General features: G+C 41.2%; 1 protein-coding gene across 7 annotated transcripts in view; it reads right to left on the bottom strand.

Annotated features, from left to right (window-relative positions):
- Positions 1-22,857, bottom strand: part of LRCH3 (leucine rich repeats and calponin homology domain containing 3) — a 101,302-nt gene extending 78,445 nt beyond the window's left edge. For 2 of the 7 annotated variants that reach the window (XM_067561107.1, XM_067561106.1), the window contains exon 1: positions 21,479-22,857. In XM_067561107.1, coding sequence (XP_067417208.1) covers positions 21,479-22,127 — 649 coding nt within the window. In that variant the 5' untranslated portion in view covers positions 22,128-22,857. The remainder of the gene's footprint in view (positions 1-21,478) is intronic. The other 5 variants (XM_067561101.1, XM_067561102.1, XM_067561108.1 and 2 more) reach the window with 5 other exon arrangements.

Here is a 22,857-nt window from a genome sequence, read left to right as displayed (position 1 = left end):
TACTACCACATAGTGTCTTCATAATTATGACACTACAGGATACTACTTATCAGTCTGCATAACTAGGTCATCAGATCGATCTCATTCCATTGCAGACACTAGCAGACGTATTCAACAATATTGTATTTTATTAAAGAAAAAAAGATAGTAGTCAAAAGGCTTATTTATGTCCTTTTAATGGACTCCTTGAGGCCATCCCATATGCTGACATCATCCTTAACAAACAGCCTATTATGCTTTACATACGCAGTGCTGCCATTTTTAATAGGACAATTATTGCCAGAATGCTAGAAAAAGCTGAAAATATGCCAAGTCTCTGTATAATACAAACCACATGATGAGACATAAATTAACAATATAGGATATGTATGAAGAATATCCTGTGTCAAACAGAGACATGTCCAGAAGGGGAGATAAACTAAGGCAATTGCCAAAGCATACCAAATAAATGTAGACTCTGGAAGCCATAAAGGTCCCCTTCGTTCTAAAGAACACAAAGGACAGATTTAAGCAATAATCAACAGACTATGGGGTCAGCATAAAAGTTTAGTACCACTTCCTCACACTCATACAGAATATTTTAAAGCTAAATTTTCTTTAAAAAATGCTATAATCAAAATAATTGCTACATTCTCAATAATACACTGACACTTATTCTTTCATAAAAATCCAACATTATAATGAATCTTTAGCAGCAAATATCACAAACAGTAAAATCTCCTTTTTAAAACATTACTGATGGTAGACTTTAAAAAAATTCCATGTTTAGGAAAACAGATGATTCAAGGCCTGATGACAAGCTTTTTACCTCTAGGGGACTGATTCAAATCAAGCTCAGGACAGAATTGTTACCATGAGAGTTGTTTGATGCCCCATATGAAATGGGTTGGTGGTGTCACTTTAGCTCCTAGGGGCAGGATTCCGTGCCACAAAAAACATGATTGCAATTAGAGCAATTGGTTCAGCACAAAGGGTCAAGGAATAGAAGAACAAGGAAAATGAGAACTCTAGTCTCACTGCTAAAGATGCTCCCTTGAAGTCAAGGTTATGACACACTTGGAGTGATGAGTGGAAAGATACATGGCTATGTCCACGCTCTGCAGATAAAGGACTTCCGTTTCCATAGCTGTCAATCAGGCACCTTTCATGAGCACAGTTTTCACTACTATTCTAGTTTAACATTATAAAAACAAATTAGAAGTAAAATAAAATACAATTCTTCAAATATTTTTTTTAAAACAAAAGCCCAGAGTAAAACTCTTGAAATACAAAGTCAGAGGGAAATTAGTTCATGCATTCCAAAATATCAGTATAATGACTCTAGAAAAACATATTAATGAGCCTCAGCAACTTGACATCCCCTTCAGGTCCACTGCTAGAGAAATACTAGACTGTGTTCAAACAAAGCAGGGTTTCAATTTACAAGTGAGCCACGCAATTAAGCTAGAAGTGAGAGTAAGTGTGCAGTAAATGAACTCAACTTTTTTCCCCAGAAAAAGTTTCTTTAGGTTACAGAAGACTTAATCACTTCAATCACAGCCATTTAAATTTAGGCCATATGAAAATTTATGGTTTTTTACTTGTCATTTTGGAGCAGAAGTTATTCAACAAAACTTATTAAAGTTACTTGGTTTAAATAAAATGTCACATGACAGACATGAAAACTTAGTGGGAAAGAACAGCTATGTTGGCATTTACACAACACATGCCCATTGTATAAGCCTCTAAACCCATATACAACTTTAAAAATTGAGAATTAATACCAAAAACTTACTACAAAGTAAACAAAAAATCCTAGATTCAATATCAACTCAAATAATCCAAGTCCCATCCAAAACCTCATTCAGACAAACATGTGTATAAATAGATAGCCAACAATCTCAAGCTCTGATGGACTAACAGGGGAGTGAGTTCTAGCACCATAAAATGCTACAAAGAAAAACACCCTACAATAAATATTGCACAATTTAAATCAGTAGACTTAACAGGTATGCCTCTGCTGATCTCAGCTTTCAGAAGTCTGCATGGAAAAAGAAATGGTCTTTGGGGTAGTGAAGGTACAGGTCATTTCATGTTTTAAACCAACTCCAGTAAATGTAATTGTACTGAGAAGCAAAGAGGAAGCCAGCGAAGCATATGCAGCATAAGGCAAATGTGCTCAAGATGATTTGCACCACTATGCAAGAGTTTAGAAGACAATATTTTTAAACATACTCAGCATAACATTAACAGATTAATTTTATCAAATTTAAATATAAATGTGGAGGCACTAGATCTGGCACTGAGAAAGTAGATAAGGACAAGGAAATTTAAGCCAATCAGGACATTTAACAATGGACATACAAAATGAAAAGTGAGATCCTTAACTTATATTTGAAATATGACTGACCTTTTTGTTAAAGTAAAGGATTAGATCAATTCAAAGACATCTAGCAGAAGATCACAAAAAAGCACAAACCTATTTCTATTAAAATAATATCTGACTACCAACTGAAGTACATCAAACAAACCTGAAACTAAAAGCAAGTTGAGAAGACTTGTAAAGGAGTCACCAGAAAACGAAATGTAAAGCAAGAACAGTAATTTGTACGTGTAAAATAGTGAATGTAAAATTGAACACAGTAGCCTCAAAATGTTTACTTTAAATATGTAGTGATTTGTAGTCCTTAATAGTGTATACGTCAATATATATTTTATGAGTTGATAGAGTGGTGGCCCTTCAGGGTTGTAAAAATGGCATTTGTGGCCCTCGAGCCAAAAAGGTTGGGAACTACTGCATTAAGAAGTTACAATTTAATGAGTTTGTGTGGTATGAAGGGAACATATTGAGCTTCTCACCAACGTACAGCCCTTAGAACCTGAAAGGTGGGTCCCAACCTTCATATTCGCTCGTGGGGCTAGAAGGTACCCAGTACATTTTTAAGCCTCCCAGACAGTGACTAAAGCATAGGACTCGGAGTCTAGAGACCCATGTTCCATTCCAGATCCTATCACTGACTCACTGCATGATCCTGGACATCTCATTAAGCATTATGTGCCTCAATCTCCCCATCTCTAAAAATGCCACCTTTGTCGACCTTTGAGACACTTGGATGAAAGGCACTGTTGTGTGCAAGTTATTTTCTCTCACACCTGAACGGACACCGCCATCATCATTGTTCTCCAACATCATATTGAAGCATTGGTTCACAACAAAAAATGTCACCTCATTAGCCACAAAAGCCAATTCCTGCAATCTCGGGATATTTCTTAGAAGTGTCCCATCCAAGTATTGATCAACCCTGACCTTGATTACTCTATAAAATTGTATGAGATTACAGCATGTATGGTGTAACTTCAAACTGTTGTATTGTGTGAAGTAGCAAACATTAAAGTGTCTAGAATGCTCTAATAAACCAGTACTACTACAACTAGTAAAATTAATTATTTCAGTACAACAAAATGTAAAATGAAAAGAAATTTCAGCCTTAAAAGAAGGAAAATGACCTGTGATTTTATTCATTTTTCCTGATAGAACTCAAAACTAAAGAATACAAGCCTGTATTATACCTTTGCCTCAAAAGCCAAACAATGATCAGACAAACACTTTCCTCTTTGAACCTATCAAATGCGGCCACAGATCACCTCAGCATTAGCAACCAGGAAGCAGAATGGGCCAGTCAAATGAGGACAAGGAAGAAGATATGAAGAAACAGGAAATACCATGGTAAAAGATTTCTTTATGCAGCCAGAAAAAGTGAATAGGGAGAAAGAATAGAAGAAATTAAGAAATTTCAGTTTGTTTTGAATACAAGGACATTAAACATGAACTTCGGTTTTTATCTCTTAATGTGATTAAAAAAATAGAAAGACAAGATTTCCAGTGCACTGACATATTCAGGGTTTGAAAATGTACTCAGATTAGTGAGAGCGGACACTTAAACGATCAGTTTCTGAAGATCTGGAGCTTAAAAACAGGCTTACATTACTAATTCTTATTGTTGAAGACAATAGTTCACATATTAACTGATTTTAAAATGATGCAGTGCTGACTTCCTCAACATGCAGACAGGTGCATACTTTACCAAGCAACAGCACAGTGAAATTAACATGACTCTGTTTCAAGGCTGCAATTCAGATCCTTGATGAGCAGCAATGAAAACTGTCAAGAAGGACATTAATTTCATGCATCTGCTGTTTGGGAAAGCTCTGCAGTGGCAAGCACTGAAGTTATTTACGTGGGGAGGACCACAAACAGAGTAATTTTATGGAATAGATGTAATGGAGTAGAGTAACTGAGACCCTACCTCCATCCCCACAGCAGCAGGAAGTAGACTGCAAGAGAGGAGAGAAGAGACAAGTCTCCTTTCTAGCAGCTAGAGCAGGCCAAACTTCAAATTTCAGCCTGAATAATCAGACACTCAGAGCACTAGCCAGAGGATAATATGAAAGATGGAGCGCCCAAGCGCCCTGCTGAAAATCCCCTCACGTTACCCATTCCCAAGAGCTAACAGGGCTGGGAGATTGGTCCTTTAAACAGGGCACTGTCCCTGGATCTCTCTGGTGCATTTCTGCAAATTTCTTATCTACCACTGGAAATTTTACACTTCCAGCTACTAAGTGTTCAATATGTTCAGGGATTGAACAAAGTAATTGTACACTGAAGGGACACAGTCAACTCAAAAGTCACACTTCTGTCTGAAAATCTAACTGTATTGTTAGACAATCTCTCTCTCTCTAAAACTGAAAGAAGAACAGTTTTTTCTATTTAACATAAGAACAACCATACTGGGTCAAGACCAACGGTCCATCTAGCCCAGGATCCCATCTTCCGACAGTGGCCAATGTCAGGTGCTTCAGAGGGAATGAACAGAACAGGTAATCATCAAGTGATCTATCCTGTCAGCCATTCCCAGATTCTGGCAAACAGCAATCCCTGCCTATTCTGGCTAATAGCCATTGATAGACCTATCCTCCAGGAACTTACATAGTTCTTTTTTGAACCCTTTTATAGTCTTGGCCTTCACAGCATCCTCTGACAAGGAGTTCCATAGGTTGACTGAGAGTTATGTGAAGAAAAAAGACGGTTACTAACCTTCTGTAACTGTTGTTATTGGAGATACGTTGCTCGTGTCCATTCCAATTAGGTGTCTGCATGCCTCGTGCATGGTTGCCGGAAGGATTTTCCCCCAGTAGTATCCATATGGTTGGCTCTAGAGTCGTGTGTCCATAGCGCTCCATATAAGGGCCTGCCGACCCTCCGTCTCCTCAGTTCCTTCTTACCAAGAGACTCCGATAGAGGGGTAGGCAGGTGGGTTTAGAATGGACATGAGCAACACATCTAGAAGAACAACAGTTACAGAAGGTTAGTAACCATCTTTTTTTCTTCGAGTGCTTGCTCATGTCGATTCCAATTAGATGACACACAAGCATTCCTTTAGGTTGCAGGATCGGAGTTCAACGTAGAACTGACTACAGGACTGCTCTGCCCACTGCTGCATCCTCTCTGGCTTGTTGGGTGATGGAGTAGTGTGCCGCGAAAGTATGAATGGAAGACCACATCGCTGCCCTGCAAATATCCTGGATTGGGACCTGGGCTATGAAGGTCGAGGTTGCCTGGGCTCTTGTTGAGTGGGCTGTCAAAATAGGGGCTGGCACTTTTGCTAGCTCATAACAGATCCTAATACATGACGTAATCCACAATGAAATCATCTGGGAGGAGACCAGTAGGCCTTTCATTCTGTCCAACACTGCCACAAAGAGCTGGGGGGGTCTTCCTAAAAGGCTTCGTTCTCTCTATGTAGAAAGCCAAAGCCTTCCTAACATCAAGCGAATGAAGGCTTCGCTCACGGTCGCTAGCATGTGGCTTAGGGAAGAAGACTAGGAGGAAAACATCCTGTTTAAAGTGAAACTGAGAGACTATCTTTGGGAGGAACACCAGGTGTGGTTGCAGACGAACCTGGTCCTTGAAAAACACCATATAGGGAGGCTCCAATGTCAGAGCGTTCAGCTCTGACACTCTCCTAGCCGATGTAATGGCTACCAGGAAGGCCACTTCCATGACAAGTACAAGAGGGAGCATGTCGCCAATAGTTCAAATGGTGGTCTCTTCAGTGTGGATAGTACCAATTAAGGTCCCATTGAAGAACCTGCTGATGAGTTTGAGGGAACAATCTGTCGAGGCCCTTGAGAAAACAGCTCACTATGTGGTTCGAGAAGATTGAACACCCCTCCATCCTCGGATGGAATGCCGAGTTCGCCGGTAGATGGACCTTCAGTGAGAATACTGAAAGCCCTTGATTCTTAAGGTGTAAAAGATAGTTCAGGATCAGCGGTACAGATGAAAACTCCAGGGAAACTCCTCTCTGCTGGGACCAGATGGAGAATCCCTTCCACTTCGCCTCATAGGTAGCTCTTGCGGAAGGTTTTCTACTATCCATTAGAATCTCCCTGACTTGTTCTGAGTATTGCAACTCCTGCTGGTTTAGCCATGGCGCTTCCAAGCCGTGAGATGAAGAGGCTGTAGGTTTGAGTGACAAAGGCGACCCTGATCCTGAGTGATCAGGTCTGGGAGCATTGGGAGACTGAAAGGGGTCTCTACAGCGAGCTCGAGCAGCGTGGTGAACCAATACTGGTGGGGCCATGCCAGGGCAATCAGGATAATCACCAATTTGTCTCTCTTCACTTTCAGAAGGACTTTGTGTATCAACGGGATTGGTGGAAAAGCATAAAACAGGCAACCTGACCAGGGAATGAGGAAGGCATCCGCTATTGAGCCTTGACTGTGTCCTTGCAACTAATAAAACTTCCTGCATTTCCTGTTGGACCTCGTTGCGAACAGGTCTATTTGGGGAATTCCCCACATCTGGAAGATGTCGTTCACCACGTCTGGGCATAAAGACCACTCGTGGGCCGCTATTAACCTGCTGAGGAAGTCTGCTAACACAATCTGGGATCCGGGAAGGTAGGATGTTTCTAAATGGATCTTGTGAGTTATACAGAAGTGCCAGAGATCGAGGGCTTCCTGACACAGGGGAGAGAACCATGCACCCCCATTTGTTTATATAAAACATTGCTGTCGTGTTGTCTGTTTTTAGTGCAATGCATCTGCTCACCAGATAATCCCTGAAGGCTTGACATGCTAACTGTACCGCTCTCCAGTCTCTCACACTGATATAAGCAGACAGGTCTCCCTGTGACCACTGGCCTTGAGTTCTCATCTGGCTTATGTGAGCCCCCCAACCCACGTCCGAGGTGTCAGTTACTAGCGTCATGGTGGGCTGTGGACTCAAGAAGGAGACTTCTGCACAGACTACTCCCTGGTCTAGCCACCAGCTGAGCAAAGTTAACACTGATGTCAGGATTGACACTACCTTGTCTATACAATCCCGAGGGGCGGTAGACTGAAGCCAGTCAGGTCTGCAAGGATCTGAGATGTAGCCTGGCGTACTGAACCACCTGAATCTTAGTCTTAAACAGATTTTGACTGTGACCATAGGGTGGCGGTTCCACTCGTCTATGATGGATAGGATATTGTGAAAATGAGGGTTTGGTAAGAAAGACTTCTTTGAATCCAGAACCGCCCCTATGAATTCTATCCTCTGCGTGGGGGTGAGGACAGACTTTTGAATGTTGACCAGTAGGTCCAGACGGGTGAATGTTAACTTTATGAACACTATGTCCGATTCTACATGTTGTCTGGACTTCCCTTTGATCAGCCAGTCGCCCAGATACGGGAAAACCTATATCCCCTGCTTCCTCAGGAAGGCAGCTACCACCGCCAAGCATTTCGTGAAAACTCTGTGAGTGGTCAAGAGGCCAAATGGAAGCACCGCGAACTGGTAATGGTGACTGCTGACCATGAATCTGAGAAAGCGTCTGTGTCTTTGGGCTATCGACACATGGAAGTATGAATCCTTCAGGTCGAGGGCAGCCTACCAATCTCCTGGATCCAGAGAGGGGATGATTGATGCCAGGGAGACCATGTGAAATCTCAGCTTCTTTATGAACTTGTTGAGGTTCCTTAGGTCTAGGATAGGCCTGAGACCGCCCTTGGCTTTCGGAATTAGGAAATACCATGAATAAAAACCCCTTCCCCTTAACTTCATGGGAACCTCTTCCACCGCTCCCACTTCCAGAAGCTGCTGAACTTCCTGAATTAGAAGTTGCTTGTGAGAGGGGTCCCTGAAAAGGGATGGGGAATCGGGCAGAGGGACGGCGTAAGGGTGGGAGGGAGTGGAACTGGATAGAGTATTCCAGTTCTACCGTTCGTAGGACCCACTTCTCTGAAATAATTTGGGTTCACGCACAGTAGAAATGGGATAAACGGTTTGAAAATAATAGGAGTAGAGGATTCGAGCGCTGAACTGCTATGCCGCCCTTGGGCACGCCCTCAAAAGTTTTGTTTTGGGCCCAGGGGCTGCTTTGCAGGGCCCTTGTTACTATCCGACGAGGACTGGTAGGGCCTCCTTCTATTATTGTTATTCACTAAAGAACCGAGGAGAAAGCAAGCAGGGCTGGGAAATACAATGATGATGATGTAACAACAGAGAGTACAGAAATACTAATCCAATACATTTTTAATGAAAATGTTTATTGCTAGTGCACAGTGTGAAACATCTATATTCTCCAACCCCTGCACACACACAAAATGGCGCAGATGGGTCTGTTTTCTGCAGTTTCTGTTCTCCTTGAGGATACTGTTTTTGATTAAACATGAGTTTGTTGAGCTCCATTTTCAGTACAAGGTGCCATCATGTCATTCATCATAGGACTGCATTAAACTGCAAATTTTACAAAATGATTAAAGCCACATCTGTTTTATATCTGGTTTTGGTATGTTCTTACAATTGTTGTGAAACATTTTTCCAAAGATTTTTCTGTTGTAGGTACCCTCTCTGCAGAGTCCTGTACTTAAGACAGAAGAATCCCATGCACTGCTACAAACTGGGGACTGACCGGGTAGGCAGCAGTTCAGCAGAAAAGGACCTGGGGGTTACGGTAGACAAGAAGTGGGATATGAGTCACCAGTGTGCCTTTATTGCCAAGAAGGCTAATGGCATATTGTGCTGCATTAGTAGGAGCACTGCCAGCAGATTGAGGGAAGTGATTATTCCTCTATTTGAAATGTGGCCTCGCCAGTGCCGAGTGCTGTGTACAATTTTGGGCCCTTCTCTACAGGAAAGATGTGGACAAATTGGAGTCCATCACAGGGCAATGAAAATGACTAGGGTGCTGGAGCATGTGACTTATAAGGAGAGGCCAAGGGAACTAGGCTTGTTTAGTCTGCAAAAGAGAAGAGTGAAGGGGGATTTGATAGCAGCTTTCAACTATTTGAAGAAGGGTTTCAGGGAGGATGAAGCTAGGCTGTTCTCAATGGTGGCAGATGACAGAACAAGGAGCAATGGTCTCACGTTGTATGGGGGAGGTCTAGGTTGGATATTAGGAAAAAACTTTTTCCCTAGGAGGGTGGTGAAGCACTGGAATGGGTTACCTAGGGAGGTGGTGGAATCCCCCACCTTAGAGATTTTTAAGGCCCGGCTTGACAAAGCTCTGGCTGGTATGATTCAGTTGGGGTTGGTCCTGCTTTGAGCAGGGGGTTGAAGTAGATGACCTCCTGAGGTCCCTTCTAACCCTAATTTTCTATGATTCTATGATGCAAAAAACTGACTGAAAAAAAGGCCAAGCATCATTCAGAGTCTTCAAGGGGAGTCCACTGTGGAAGGAACAGTTTTATATACTTTATTTTTTGTATTCTACTTTTATACCTAGTTATATATTATATTTTGTATTAAGCTTTTAAGACTCCATCTTATATGCTAAAGATTCCATCTTGGATGTTTAGTAGCTTCCTCAGCCTTGAAACAGGTACATTTTGCAGATGTTGCAGGTTTTTGCAGCTGTCAGTAGATAATGGGATATTGCTAGCTAGCTTCAAAAAGTAGTTGTTATGATAATCAGGGGCCCTGTTCAATTAGCAATATGGAGGAATTTCTTAGTATATCTTAGTGTAAAAAAGGTTGAGCTAATGGAAATGTACTGCAATACGTCATCTTTTTCTTTGTTCTCTGTCTGAATACTGTATAAAACTTAGTGACGTGAGTCTGTAAGGTAGAAGTCCTAGGGAGCCTTAGTGTGACCGACACTTCTCCGAGCTGCTCGTAATAAACTGCCTCAAAGAACTATGCACTCAAGTCTTTATTTAGGAGGGCCCTGAGCTTTCCTACACCACCACACATTCCTGTGTTACATCTGTTCATGACCTTGCTCCTTGCACATCAGATGATACAGCCACAAGAAAACATATGAGATGCCGTTACATCATGATCATATAAGACAGCCATCCTAAATGAGAAGCAAACGTTTTACAAGAATAAAAATCTGAATATTTTCTTGCCAATAATATAACGATCGATTTCTAAAGTATAAGCCAGTGTTATTTTGTATAATTTCTGATGGCTCTAATCAGTTCTCCAAGAAAAAAAAGTTAACTCACCAGGTCCCATGGTTTGAGTTTATTGTCATGTAGATTCCCACTTTAAAGTCAAGTGCACAACTCCCCCAAGTGAGGAAGCACTGCCTTCCCATTCATTGAATAAGTCAGGAATCTTATGGAAAAAATAGTATGAGATCATGTAACTAAAGATCATATCATAATGCATATGCACAAGGGAGCGGAATTCATGGTTGCACAGGTTGCAGACTTAATTTTGGCATTTCCTTAATTTTGAATGCTTGACTTTGCAATTTTAATGTTCTTTTAAGAAGTTCTTTGAGTGTTTACACACTCGCGTGCACACACACACACACACACACACACAGCTTTAAAAATAACATTAAGTTGCAAAATCATATATACCTGTAATATCAACCCAATTTTTTATACACACACACACAAAATCTCAACAACCCAATATCTTTTTCGCAAAAAATATAAACAAAGAGCAATTCATTTCCCATTAAACTATTTCTCTTCTGAGCAGGCAAGTTTTGGGAGCATTATATGGGCAATGCTTCTATTCTACGGGGAGTGATAAGTAAATGTCTTAAGCTACATAACAGTAACACCGCTGATTGGTGAAGGATCATAAATCTCTCTCCGTAAAGAGAGTCCTAGCCTCTGATGATAAAAGGAGGATATCGGCAATATGGGACCTTAAGTGAGGGAACAATGATGGCACGAAGGAAAAAAAAATGCAGAATCTTCAGGGTTTCAGAGCAGAAGCAGTGTGCTCTTTTCCCCACTTCCACAAGGATATATAAAAACCCTAGTATAACTCTATGCAAAGCTATTTTATAAAAATAGAACATTGTATGATACCACTATATGGCTTTTCTAAATACCTATAATTTAGAAAGCTAAAGCAATATTTTAACTCAGTTTTCACCCCTTGTAGCCAAATTATAAACCCTCTCAGACTCATTTATGGCATGAATGCTAATAATTTTCTCTTTTACTACAGAGGCATGAACACCAGTGAATAAAGGAGAAAGTATACTGCACAGCCAATAACTTTAAAGTAAATAGATAGCTACAAATTCAAGGGGTTTGGCTGATATCATAAACCATTATATTCCAGCATGATTAATTATTAAAGAAAGAACCACCCCTGAATAGAGTTGCACCCTTACTGTTAACTACCACATCACATACTGTTATTTTTAGCACATTCAATATAATTTGCAATGTTTGCCACAAACGTCTTATTATTTACTGCTGTTTTCTTTTATTGAAGAAACCAATTATGTCAGCTTCAGTCTAGAGCTAAACCTAAACCATCAGTTTAAAATTACTTCCTTAAGATAATTTATTTTGCTAAATGGGAGCATATGGGATCCAAGTCAGTCATCAGTAAAATGCCACTGAATGCAACTCAAGGCTGGTTCACACTGACCGCGTGATTCGGTGGCAGTCGACGGAAGTTACACAAACTACGCAGAGTAGTTTGCGTAACTGACATCGACTGCTCAGCTTCCCTTCTGCGCGCTGTTCACACTGCGCTGAGCCGACGGGAACAGCGTTCCCGTTGACTCAGCACTACGCTACTTGAGGGGTGGACTTACTCAGTCGACTTCCTGATCGATTGAGCAGGTCTCACTGATCGCTCAATCGATCCTGAAAGATCAATCTGGCGGCGGCGATTTTGCCACCGTCAGTGTAAACATAGCCTCAGTTCAGAGACCCTTTAAAAGTCTCATTGGCCCGTAATCCCAGAGCATATAAATTGTAGAACAATGTGCTATCAGGAAACTTACAAAAGGTCAACAATAAATAGCTACAAAACACTGTAAATATTCAGTGCTCGAGTAACACAAATTTGCTGCCTTCGAGCATAAGTTCAATCAAAGGGGAAAGGGGGTTGGAAAAAATGAGGGGAACATCTCGGGTAACCAGACAGCAAGTGTGAAAATTGGGACAAGTGGGCACAATGGGGGGTAATAAATGCCTCAGTAAAACAAAGCCCCTAATATCGAGACAGTCCCGATAATATCGGGATATCTGATCACCCTAGGAACATCCACCCAACTTTTTCCCCTCTCTTCTTGATATCCCACTCAACATGGCTGCAGGACTAATGCATTTTCATACCAGTTTCACTATCCTCAAATTCTCCCCCCTTCCTCCCCACCTCCAACGTGGTTGTCCCATTGCTTCCAATAATGTATCTATAGCAACCATGTAGACAGCAAGTACTTGATCAAGGAAAACCAGTTTTGATATATAGTGGCACCAAATCATAAAGGACAGCCTAGAATCAAATTAACTGAGAAATCTGGAAGTTTATTAGAAGAGTATATTTTTTTAGATGGTCAGTTTAACAATATACAGAAGTGAGACTATTATTATTTATTATCATATTGCAATAGTGCCTAAGAGACCCAGGCATAGAGCAAAACCTCATTGTACTAGCTGCTGTACAAATATGCAAAAAAGATTGCCTCTGCCCCAAGGAGTTTAGACTAGTAATGCAAAGCTCAATTCTCTAGTAAACAGTAATATGATATGGGTTCATTAAATAAATGTGCCAATGCACATTCAAACCTCACATTTCACTTTTCTCTTCATGTACCGCTTAGTGTAAAAGGAGAAATCAAGAGAACTAAGTCTAAGTTACTGAAACATTACCCTCGGTTATTTCTGTTATATTATCCACAGCAGCAGAAATTGGAAGCATCACACAAAGCAATGACAGGGGAGAAAGCAATTTGCACTATTAGAGACACTGTGGAGATCAGATCCCAGTGTGACCATATTCAAGCCCATATTCTTGTTCTAGGACTATGCAGTTGTCCTTTGCTAAGTTACCAGGTTTGGCGGAAGAATTAGGGGGTCCTTCTTCATTTTTTCCCTCCTACAATCATGCTTAGAACCTCTGAACAAATAAGGTTTGTTTAGGTTTAAAAGCCAGAAGGGAACACTAGATGATCTAATCTGACCTCCTGCACATCACAGTCCACTAAACTTCATCCAGTTACTCCTGGGTTGAGCTCAATAACCTGGATTAGGGTGGATAAAAATCAATGTTTGATATTGAAAATTTTTTTTAAATCAGATTTATTTATTTTTTGATTTTATTATTTAAATTATAATATGTTTTTCTTTTAAAAAATAAACATTTAAAATGAAATCTGAATTTATTACAAAATATGTTAAGGCCTAAACATATAATATCTTAAAACCTATAAACAGCAAAATAAATATGCTGAATCCATGAGCCTCTATCAAAAACTATGAGGTAAAAGCTGCTTTTCTATATAAAGAATGAATCAGGGAAAAACATCTAACTTTTGAGGATAAGCTTTAAAAATATGGCACAATAGCTCATGAAGTGTATTAAGGACTTGTTTTGTTTAATAAAAATAAATGTTATGTGATGTTTTGTGTGTTTAATTAAATTCCAATTATCATCCTTATGCAGCTTGACACAAATCATGAACAAAAAGTTAAGTATCTAGTAAATAAGCAATATTTCATTCACTGTTTTGTATCACACTAAAAACATACAATTAATTAATAAGAATCTGAAAATAATAAAATATATAATAGCTTAAATAAATGTATATTCTAGGTAACAAAACGATACACCAAATCTAGCATAAAGGATCTATTTAGTAGTAAATCAGACTGTTTCAATGGTTATATCAACCAATGAGAATGCACCTTACTTCAGAAAATAAAGGAATTACAAACAGAAAAACTTATAAAAATTGTTTATTCAAATCGAGGCTTTCCACATGGTGATTTAGAATCAGTGATTCAGATTGCTTTGATTTAAATCAATCCACCCTGCCTGGATTAGGCTCAAGCGTTACAGCCACCAGAAAACTAAACTATCATGTGCCAAAGGCAGACAACAGGAGGGGCTATGGTGCACCAATGCCAACAGCCTGTGCAATGGCAGGGAATGGATTTGGTGAGCTAGACCCACATGATCCTAGCATTTTGAACACAGTTTGAATAGAGAACCAGCACTTCTTCCTGCCAAGCCCAGCCCAGCCCATCTCAGAAGTATTATGAAACGAATATTCATGATATAGTACCCCAAAGAAGTTTTATTTAAAACAATTATTTAATGTTAGGAGGATTATGACTCTGGTTTTATGGCTTTAAGAATGAATATTTTTGCCAACATTTCTTAACTACATAAGCCATACTATGTTTCTTGAGACACTTTATATTTCATTAAATAATCTCAACTATAATATCAGCAACTGATAAAAATACGGAAGACACCCAATACAACAGCTGTAGAACGAAGCCAGTCAATTATATTAATCCTCCTCAGAGCATATAACCTTATAATGTATAAAAGTGTGCTTTGCTAACATTTTAGTCCTGTTTCTTATATTTTTTCTGCCTTTGTTAATGGTATACAGTTTTCAAGGGCGGCCCTGACCCTGGAGAGGTTTTATTTGATATCTGGGCAACTGTTTGGAAATAAAAATGCAAAAAATAAATCGGAACAGAGATTGCAATCACATGCAATATCTTTGGGGACCATATTGTGTTAAGTTTATAAATGTTTTATACCTCATTATGGGCCAGGGATTGTATGCAACTCCATGAGGTGTTACCACAGCTCTTCCACAAAAAACAGTAGGGGGAAGGAGGGATTAGTCAAGTGCCTGAGGATTGTAAATACTCCAGATAACAGTCCCTTGGGTGGTTTTCATATATTGATTTAGGACAGTCCCAGTAGATAGAGTCAAAGAAAGAACTTAGGATATAAAGACTTGGAGTAGTATTTTTGATACAGAAAAGGAATTGGAGCTTTGGTTTTAGAGGGGCCCAATCCTTGCTTAAGGCTTGGAAAGACTTTGGCCCTCTAGGGCCCCATAAGAGAGATGGATAATTTTCTGGTAGATTTAGCACATGTGCAGAACCTCTTTTCTTTTTTATGTTTTCACTATAATGCTTTATCCTAATAATCAATGTAGCTTTCTGAGAAAAAGCTGTGTGGTATCTTGTAACTGCTGCCATACATTAGTCAAGACTCATAGCCCATGGAGAGAAAGCAAAGCACAAGTGCTGGCTGCTAGACAGCCTGGCCTTCTTGGGAAATCACAGTGAACGTGGGGCTGCAGTCTAAAACCCTAGACCAGAATGGAGTGGTACACAGGTCCCTGTCTAGAGAGAGGTGAAGGTTAGATACGCCAGAGCTAAAGGGCATTCCTGGAATGGATCACAAAGGTGGATCAAAGTTGCAGTTACCCTGAAACTGACACACATACATGCCAGGCAAAATTATTGCAAAGGTGGAAGCAGACTGACACGATCAATCTTGTTTTTGGAGTTCGGTACTTGGAACATATTTATCTCATTAGCTGATTGCCTTGTGGCAACAATGATATTACTATTTTGTTGACTCTATTTCAAACCCTAGCAGATGTTAGAATCACTCACATTATTTCCATTCTTTCCTTTTAAAGTTATCCTAGTGCATGGTGTGGGTAATTGTGGCTCTTGCAAGGCTTTGATATATTGAGGCCACTGGAAAAGATATCTATGTAATACGGATTGTGATGCCATCGGTGACGACAACATGCAAGTCTCCTTTTCATGTGATCCAGATGGTTTGTTGCCCTTGCTTCCCTAGTGCCTGGCTGAGAACAGGATTTGAATGAGCATAAACTGACAATGTTAATTCATATAAAATGAAGATGATACTGGCTGGTTGGGGGAAAGATCTGGAGAGAACAGAGATGGTGCTTGGCCTATTAATAAGGTAATCTGTTCTTTCTTCATCAATGAGGTTTGTAATTTTGGGGGATTACTGGACCCCCAATTGAATTTCAGAAAGCTTAGACTGACTACAGTTCCTTTTTTCTTCTGTAGTTGGTATGTCAATTGCCACCACACTTTCTTTCTTGGATGTGAACCTTACCAAAATCATCCACATTTTTGTGACCACCAGACTGGAGCATTACAATATATTCTATCCCTTCTTGAACATCTAGGCAGATGTGGCAACTAACATGTTTAGACTCATCTTTAATTAGATTTTCAGCTTTTGGGGGCAGACTCTTTCTTTTACTATGAGATCATAAATTGCATGTTGCCTAAACAAAAGAACTCTAATCCTGATTAAAATACAAAAAACAAACAATAGCAACACGCTTTTTTTTTTCAAACTCTTCATTAGTTTGCTGCTCAATTCTGGGTACAATTCAAAGTGTGGATTTCTATCTTTAAAGCCTTATGTAGGTCACAAATACCTGAAAGACCACCATCGTCCTACTGCCAAACCATTTGGGATCAGCTGACAGATTTTCACTAACAGATTTGCACCTCTGGTGGCAAATGACCTTTGGATTCAGAATGTGGTTCTCTCACTAGTCCAAAACAGAAATATGTTAGATTCCAGAACATGGTGAAAATTCCACCTGTTTATCTTGTGGTTTTCCAGTGGTAAGTTAGATCTGACTGGTGTTTTGTTTTTATGATTGCTCAGGGAGTGCGCTGGGGATGTTACCCACACATGTGTTTTTAAATGTGACTTTGCAAATTTTTGTATTTAAAGAATAATGTTGCTTCAGCCAATTGAGAACAGCACAATGCTAAACTAATCTGTTTGATTAAAGGAGCACTGTCAACTTGAAAATCATTTTTCTACATGAAAGTTTTGTACATACGAGTTACAAGTAATATCCAAGACTAGTGTAACTGAAAGAAGTTAGAAAAAAGAATTTTTTTCAATGCATTTACATTGTGTGTTGTCAGTTTTACAGGTTTATTGACGACCAGTTTCACTTCCTGCCTTGTGCATTAACTAGTACGACAACAGTCTACCACCACATTGTTCTGAGGGGAGCTTGTGTGCCTACAGGAGAGTATTACTAGTAACAGCAGCAGCAAGGTTCCATTATGCGCAGACAAGAATGGGAGGGTATAAAGGTGGGCCTGTACATGATTGGTATTGCTATTCTTCTCTACATCAGAAGAGAACAGAAAAACCCAAGTTATTTTTCACGTAAAACAGTCTGCAAACGCTGTTTACACAGTGCTACCAGGAGCTTGATTTTTTTTTTTTAATTGGTCTCAGGAATTCAAATTCTTAGTGTTCAGTTAATTTTAAAAATGTACCTAGTCTCTTAGGTAACAGGCATGTTTTATAAATTAAATTATCAAAATAAAGGAAGTAAATAATGGAAGCTTTAATTTAGCTCAAAACCATATCCATCTACAATGACAGTTTTCATTGTTGTTTTGAGTTTCACCAAATATATTGTCTGATGTGATTTAGATACTGAATTCCCTCGTGCAATTAAGGACTTGCTATGGTATTGTTTCACATTCACTTTGAAACAATACATACTAAATGCTTGGATAAGAGCAGAGGTAGTCAATTATTTTTTGTCAAGGTTCAGATTTCTTGTTCAAGGTCTGGACTCCAGAGAAACATTTTTCACATTGCAAGTGCCCCTGTTCAAACAACACATACAATACTGTGTAATATACCCAGGGCCTATTGTATGGTAGTCAATAGGTGGACCATTGGCCAACTCCAGACAGCGAGAGGCTTTTGACCAGATCACAAAACTCTGGGGGGGAGGGGAGGGTCATGGGCAGTTAGTGTGGGAAAGGGGCTAGTTCAGGTAGAGGAGTGACTGGACATGTGCTGGCAGGCTTGGGGAAGCTGGCACCTGGGGATGACTGGTAACTCAGGGTGGCAGGTACTCCCCACCCTCCCTAAATGGACCCCAGCCAGACGCACCAGAGCTCAGGGTTTCAGCCCCTGCTGGACACACCAGCATGCCTCCCACGGGAATGAAGCCCTAAGCCCTGGCACATCCTGCGGCCCAGATTTGGACTGCAGGCCGCCTATTGCCTACCCCTGAACAACCTCCCTCTCTCTTCCCATATGCCAGACATCTTCCTTCAACAAATCTCTCCTTAAAATCCACTTTGCTCAACCTTCAACCACTAAATTGACTGCAACCTTATCTGCTACCACCTTTGCACTTCATCCTTTAATCATTCATATTGAATCCATCTAATTTAGATTTGTTATGCTGACACTTATGCACATACTCAGGGCTTTACATTTTCAGCCCTTTGAGGCAGGGACCTTGCTAAACTATGTTTTGAAAATGGCATGCAAAATCATTGTGCTTTCCAAATTAGTAACATTATACATATGACATTTCTTATTACTTGTGTCATTACACATGTAGTTTGGGCATGACCTGCAATTACTTCCCAGGTAAGACAAAACTTCTTGAACTGTCACTGAAAGACAACACATTATTGGGTGTACTCAATATATTAAGAATCTCAGAGTGTAAACATTTTCAATGTTTATTCTTTAAGTAAATAGGAACATCTGCTTTCAATTTACTCCCCAAAAACCTCTCAAACTACCCATGAGAAGGAACCATGTTTATTCTGTGGCAGCACTACATCTCTTTTGGAAAAGAGATTAGAATGTTATAAACTAACAATGATAGGGTAGCTGCCTCAGAATAGCTTTACCTCAAGTTCTATTTTAATACATAAAACAGTGAGAAGAAATTTAACCAAAGTAGTATTGTGCTATCACAGCCATTATTTATTTATGGCTTACTTTTGGACGTTAGGAAATAAAATGTTTTTTTAGCTCAAGACTTGGTGTGAATAATGACTGACTGCACTTACTACACAAACGTAAAACCACTATTACATTCACCCAATCCATGAAAAGAATTGGGAAATATGAATTCATACTGTTATATGAACTGCATCTACTGTTCTGATTAGCATAGCTTGAGAAATAACAGGGTTTTAAAGAGTGAATATTTAAAGGTAGTCAAGGTTTCACAGAACCTTCCTTTTTGCAAATTAGAGCTGTAGTAAAATACATTTGTTTGATGATTTCTTCCCATTTACCATAAAAAAATACCAATATCAAGACTTACATGACTACCCAAATAAATTTGATTTTACAGCTGCAATCTCTATATCCTAGCACTCCGCTAAGATTGGGGGGCTTTGGCGTAAATCTTCAAGGTACAAAAAGTGTCCTTTTTATATACGTGGAGCTCCTAGCACACTATGGGCACTATATATGGTATAAGTAGATTCCACATGAATCTAATAGAATTAAGTATGATGTTTTTCCCAAAATAAATTGATGAGAGACAGAAAGGAGAGAAGTTGAACTAAATCTATACAGAGTGCACAACTGGTATTCAGATGTTACAAACAGCTGTATGGTATTTTTCTCCCATGCTCAAGCTTCATCCAAAACAAAGAATCATCATAGAACACGCTTCACCAAAAATGGAATGAGATAAAATTACCTATACTGGCCCTCCCAAATGAGATTTAAATAGTTTTTCACTCAGGAAAAAAGGGATATACACAGCTTTCCTTTTACAATTTAGAAAGTTTCATGGCACATTGTTATGCTAATGCAAGGAGTGTATGGCGTGTACTGCTATTTATTAGCATTTAATGGTTCTTGAACAAATACAATGCAAATATTAATCACAATAAATGGGAACATTAATGGAAACAAGAATTCCCATAACTGTTTTTAAAAGTACAGCAAATGAACAGCATTTTAAACAATAAAACGAAAAAACCTTTCAGAGATTTTTCAACTTTATGCATTAGTTGTATTTACACATACATACTAGACAATTGAGCGTTCATTCTCTAATTATATCTACATACTATTCTGTACCAGATTAAATATGTTATTTATACCATAAGGAACATTTTATCTGTTCATTGAGGTATACAAATGAAATAAACTAGCCAGATTTTTCCCTGAGCAGTATGGCTTTTCTATTACTATCTGTAATCATCCTTAATGATTTTTTTCCCCAAATATGACATGGCATACAGAATATGAAATGAAAGAGGGCCTCTACTTGGAAAGATTTAAATAAACTAACACCCTGTCAACACAGTCATACACTTGTGAATGTACTTGATAGACTTGGAAGCTATTTAAAATAAAACAGTACAGATTATTTTTAGCCAGTAGCCTTGGAACCAAGGCACCACTAACTAATGTATGGAGAAATGAGGAAGAGATTAGCTCAAATATCAACAATGAACAAAAATGAATACATAAAAGACTTTGAAGGCTAATAAGCACAGCTGAAGCTTTCCAAGATTAGCTGGGACACTGTTTATACAACCAGGCAGTAAAATAAATGACAGGGAAATTCCCTCTGTGCGATGCTTTAATGAAACACAAGTTCTACATTCAAGGCAAAAACTTGACAAGCATTCCTTAAAAAAAATATTACTTGATAACCTTTTCCCCAGCCAATGCTTTATTTTACCCAACAAAGACAGGCACAAGACGAACATTTCTGCCTGTTTTACCTCTGGTTACAAGCAACATGCAACTGAAAGAGAAGAGAGCAAGAAACACGTCTGCAGGTACTTTTCTTAACACATCTGACGGTGTTGTCAGTGTCACTTGTCGGGGTGAATCTTCCGCGCAGCCGGAGGGAGGGAGGGAGAAATTTTTTTTTTTAAACGTGTGATTATAAAACCACAACAGGCAGCAGCGGGCCTCCGAGGACCTGTAGCTGCTTGAGGAACTAGCTAGTTAAAAGGGGCACCATCGACTGGGAAAAGCAAAGCAAACCAGGACGCTCCTGGCGAGCCTGACAACTCGTCGGGCTGCCAAGGCACTCGCGGCTCCTCCGAGCCAACTCGCCCCAGCCTGCCTCTCGGGGGCGGAAAGTCAGGCCGGGGTGGGGGGGAGCGGCTCAAGAGCTGAACTTGGCCAAGCAGCGCATCGACTCCGAAGTGACTTCGGAGCGGGCAGCGCGACCGCGCCCCTCCTCCACAGGCCGGGGCCGAAGCCCAGGGCGGCCCGTGCCCCGGGCTCCCCGTACGGAGCCGGCGGCTGGGCGACACACACCCCGCGGCGGGCTCTGCTCCCCGGCCGGCAGCCCGGGCTCGGGGGCAGGGCGGGGCGGGGGTGTGGCGCTCCGAAGCGGGCAGTTACGGTCCCTCAGACGGCGGCCCCCTCTCCCGCCCCCGCCGCGCGCTCACCGGCCTGCGTGGTGTCGCTCAGGTCGTGGTTGGCGGCGCTGCCCCGCGGATAGTCCCGCAGCTTCCTGCCGCTCAGGCTCAGGGCCCCGCTCACCGCCGCCTCCTCCAGGGCCCGGTCCAGGGAGCGGCTCCACGAGCCCGGCCCACAGGCAGCCGCGGGAGCCCCACACGCAGCCGGGCTCCCGCCTGGCATCAACCCCGAGCCGCCCTCCACAGCCAGCAGCGCCGCGGCCGCCATTTCCCCCCCTCCCACAGCCGCTCGGATTCCTCGGTCCTCCCTCAGAGCCCTGCAGGGCGCACTGCGCCGGCGCGGAGAAGCCCGGTTGGGGAGGGGAGGGGCGGGGAGTAGAAACGAAAGCGCATGCTCGGCGGGCGAGGGCGGAGTCAACGACCCGGGGCCAGACAGCATGGAGAGCGCATGCGTGGTTGGCAAGCCATGCGCCTCACTGTGGGACTGACTGACAGTGATCAGACACTCTAGTGCGCGGGAGGCTTCTACGGCTCTGCTCCTGCTCCCCCCCCTCCTCCCTAAGAGACAGGGGGAGCCCCAGGGAACCTCTTTCTTTCCCCCAGGAATGGAACCTAGGGCCTCTAAGTCAGGGAGGGACAGAAGCCAGGGTGCAGCTGCCTGGGCCGCTGCACTTTGCATCTCCTCGAGCTGGAGGCCTCCCTTACACTGCTGCTGCAGAGGACCACTGCAGTTAACCACTCAATTAGCCATGGAAGGGGCCACTTCACACCTGTCACAGCTAGTGGGCCTGAGTGGCTGCCCATCACATAGATAAGCCAGCATAACCAAAGCAGGGATAATGTTGAAAGCTTTGCTTTTAAATAAAACAGAGGTGCTCACATCCAGTGCTGGGGTTCTAAATATAAACCTATAGTGTTTATGCCTTAATCCCAGAGCCATGCCATCTGTGCAGGTCTCTAGCCATAACAACATTGAGACACACCACGTCTGATTCAGGGCTGGTCTACACTTAAAATTTAGATTAACCCAGCTACATGGCTGAGACAGGAAGAGAACTTGGCAACCTAGCTCTCACCTTTCATGGAAGGGGATTACTACAGCAATGTAGAGAGAGTCTATAGTAGGGTCCTACATCAGCATAGCTGCAGCTATGCTGCTATAGTGTCCATAGCCTAGACAAGACGTGTGTGTAGAATACAGTAGTTTGATTTAACAATAAGGTTTCTTACAGATTTAGGCCACACAGTACTTCTGAATAGCGGGCTAGATCTTCAAATAGTATAAACGGGATTAGCTCCATTCAAACCAGCAGAGCTATGCTGGTTTACAGTAGCTGAGGCTGTGGCCTATTGTTTTTATGCCAGCATTCACCTGCAGGGCTTCTACACTTAGGAGATATGAACATGCA

This window comes from Emydura macquarii, unplaced genomic scaffold (assembly GCF_026122565.2).
Source record: "Emydura macquarii macquarii isolate MOO-44397 ecotype Brisbane River unplaced genomic scaffold, CSIRO-AGI_Emac_v2 contig_2365, whole genome shotgun sequence".
Classification (NCBI taxonomy): Eukaryota; Metazoa; Chordata; order Testudines; family Chelidae; genus Emydura; species Emydura macquarii.
Note: the sequence above shows the minus strand (reverse complement) of the source record. Positions and strands in the feature narration are given on the sequence as shown.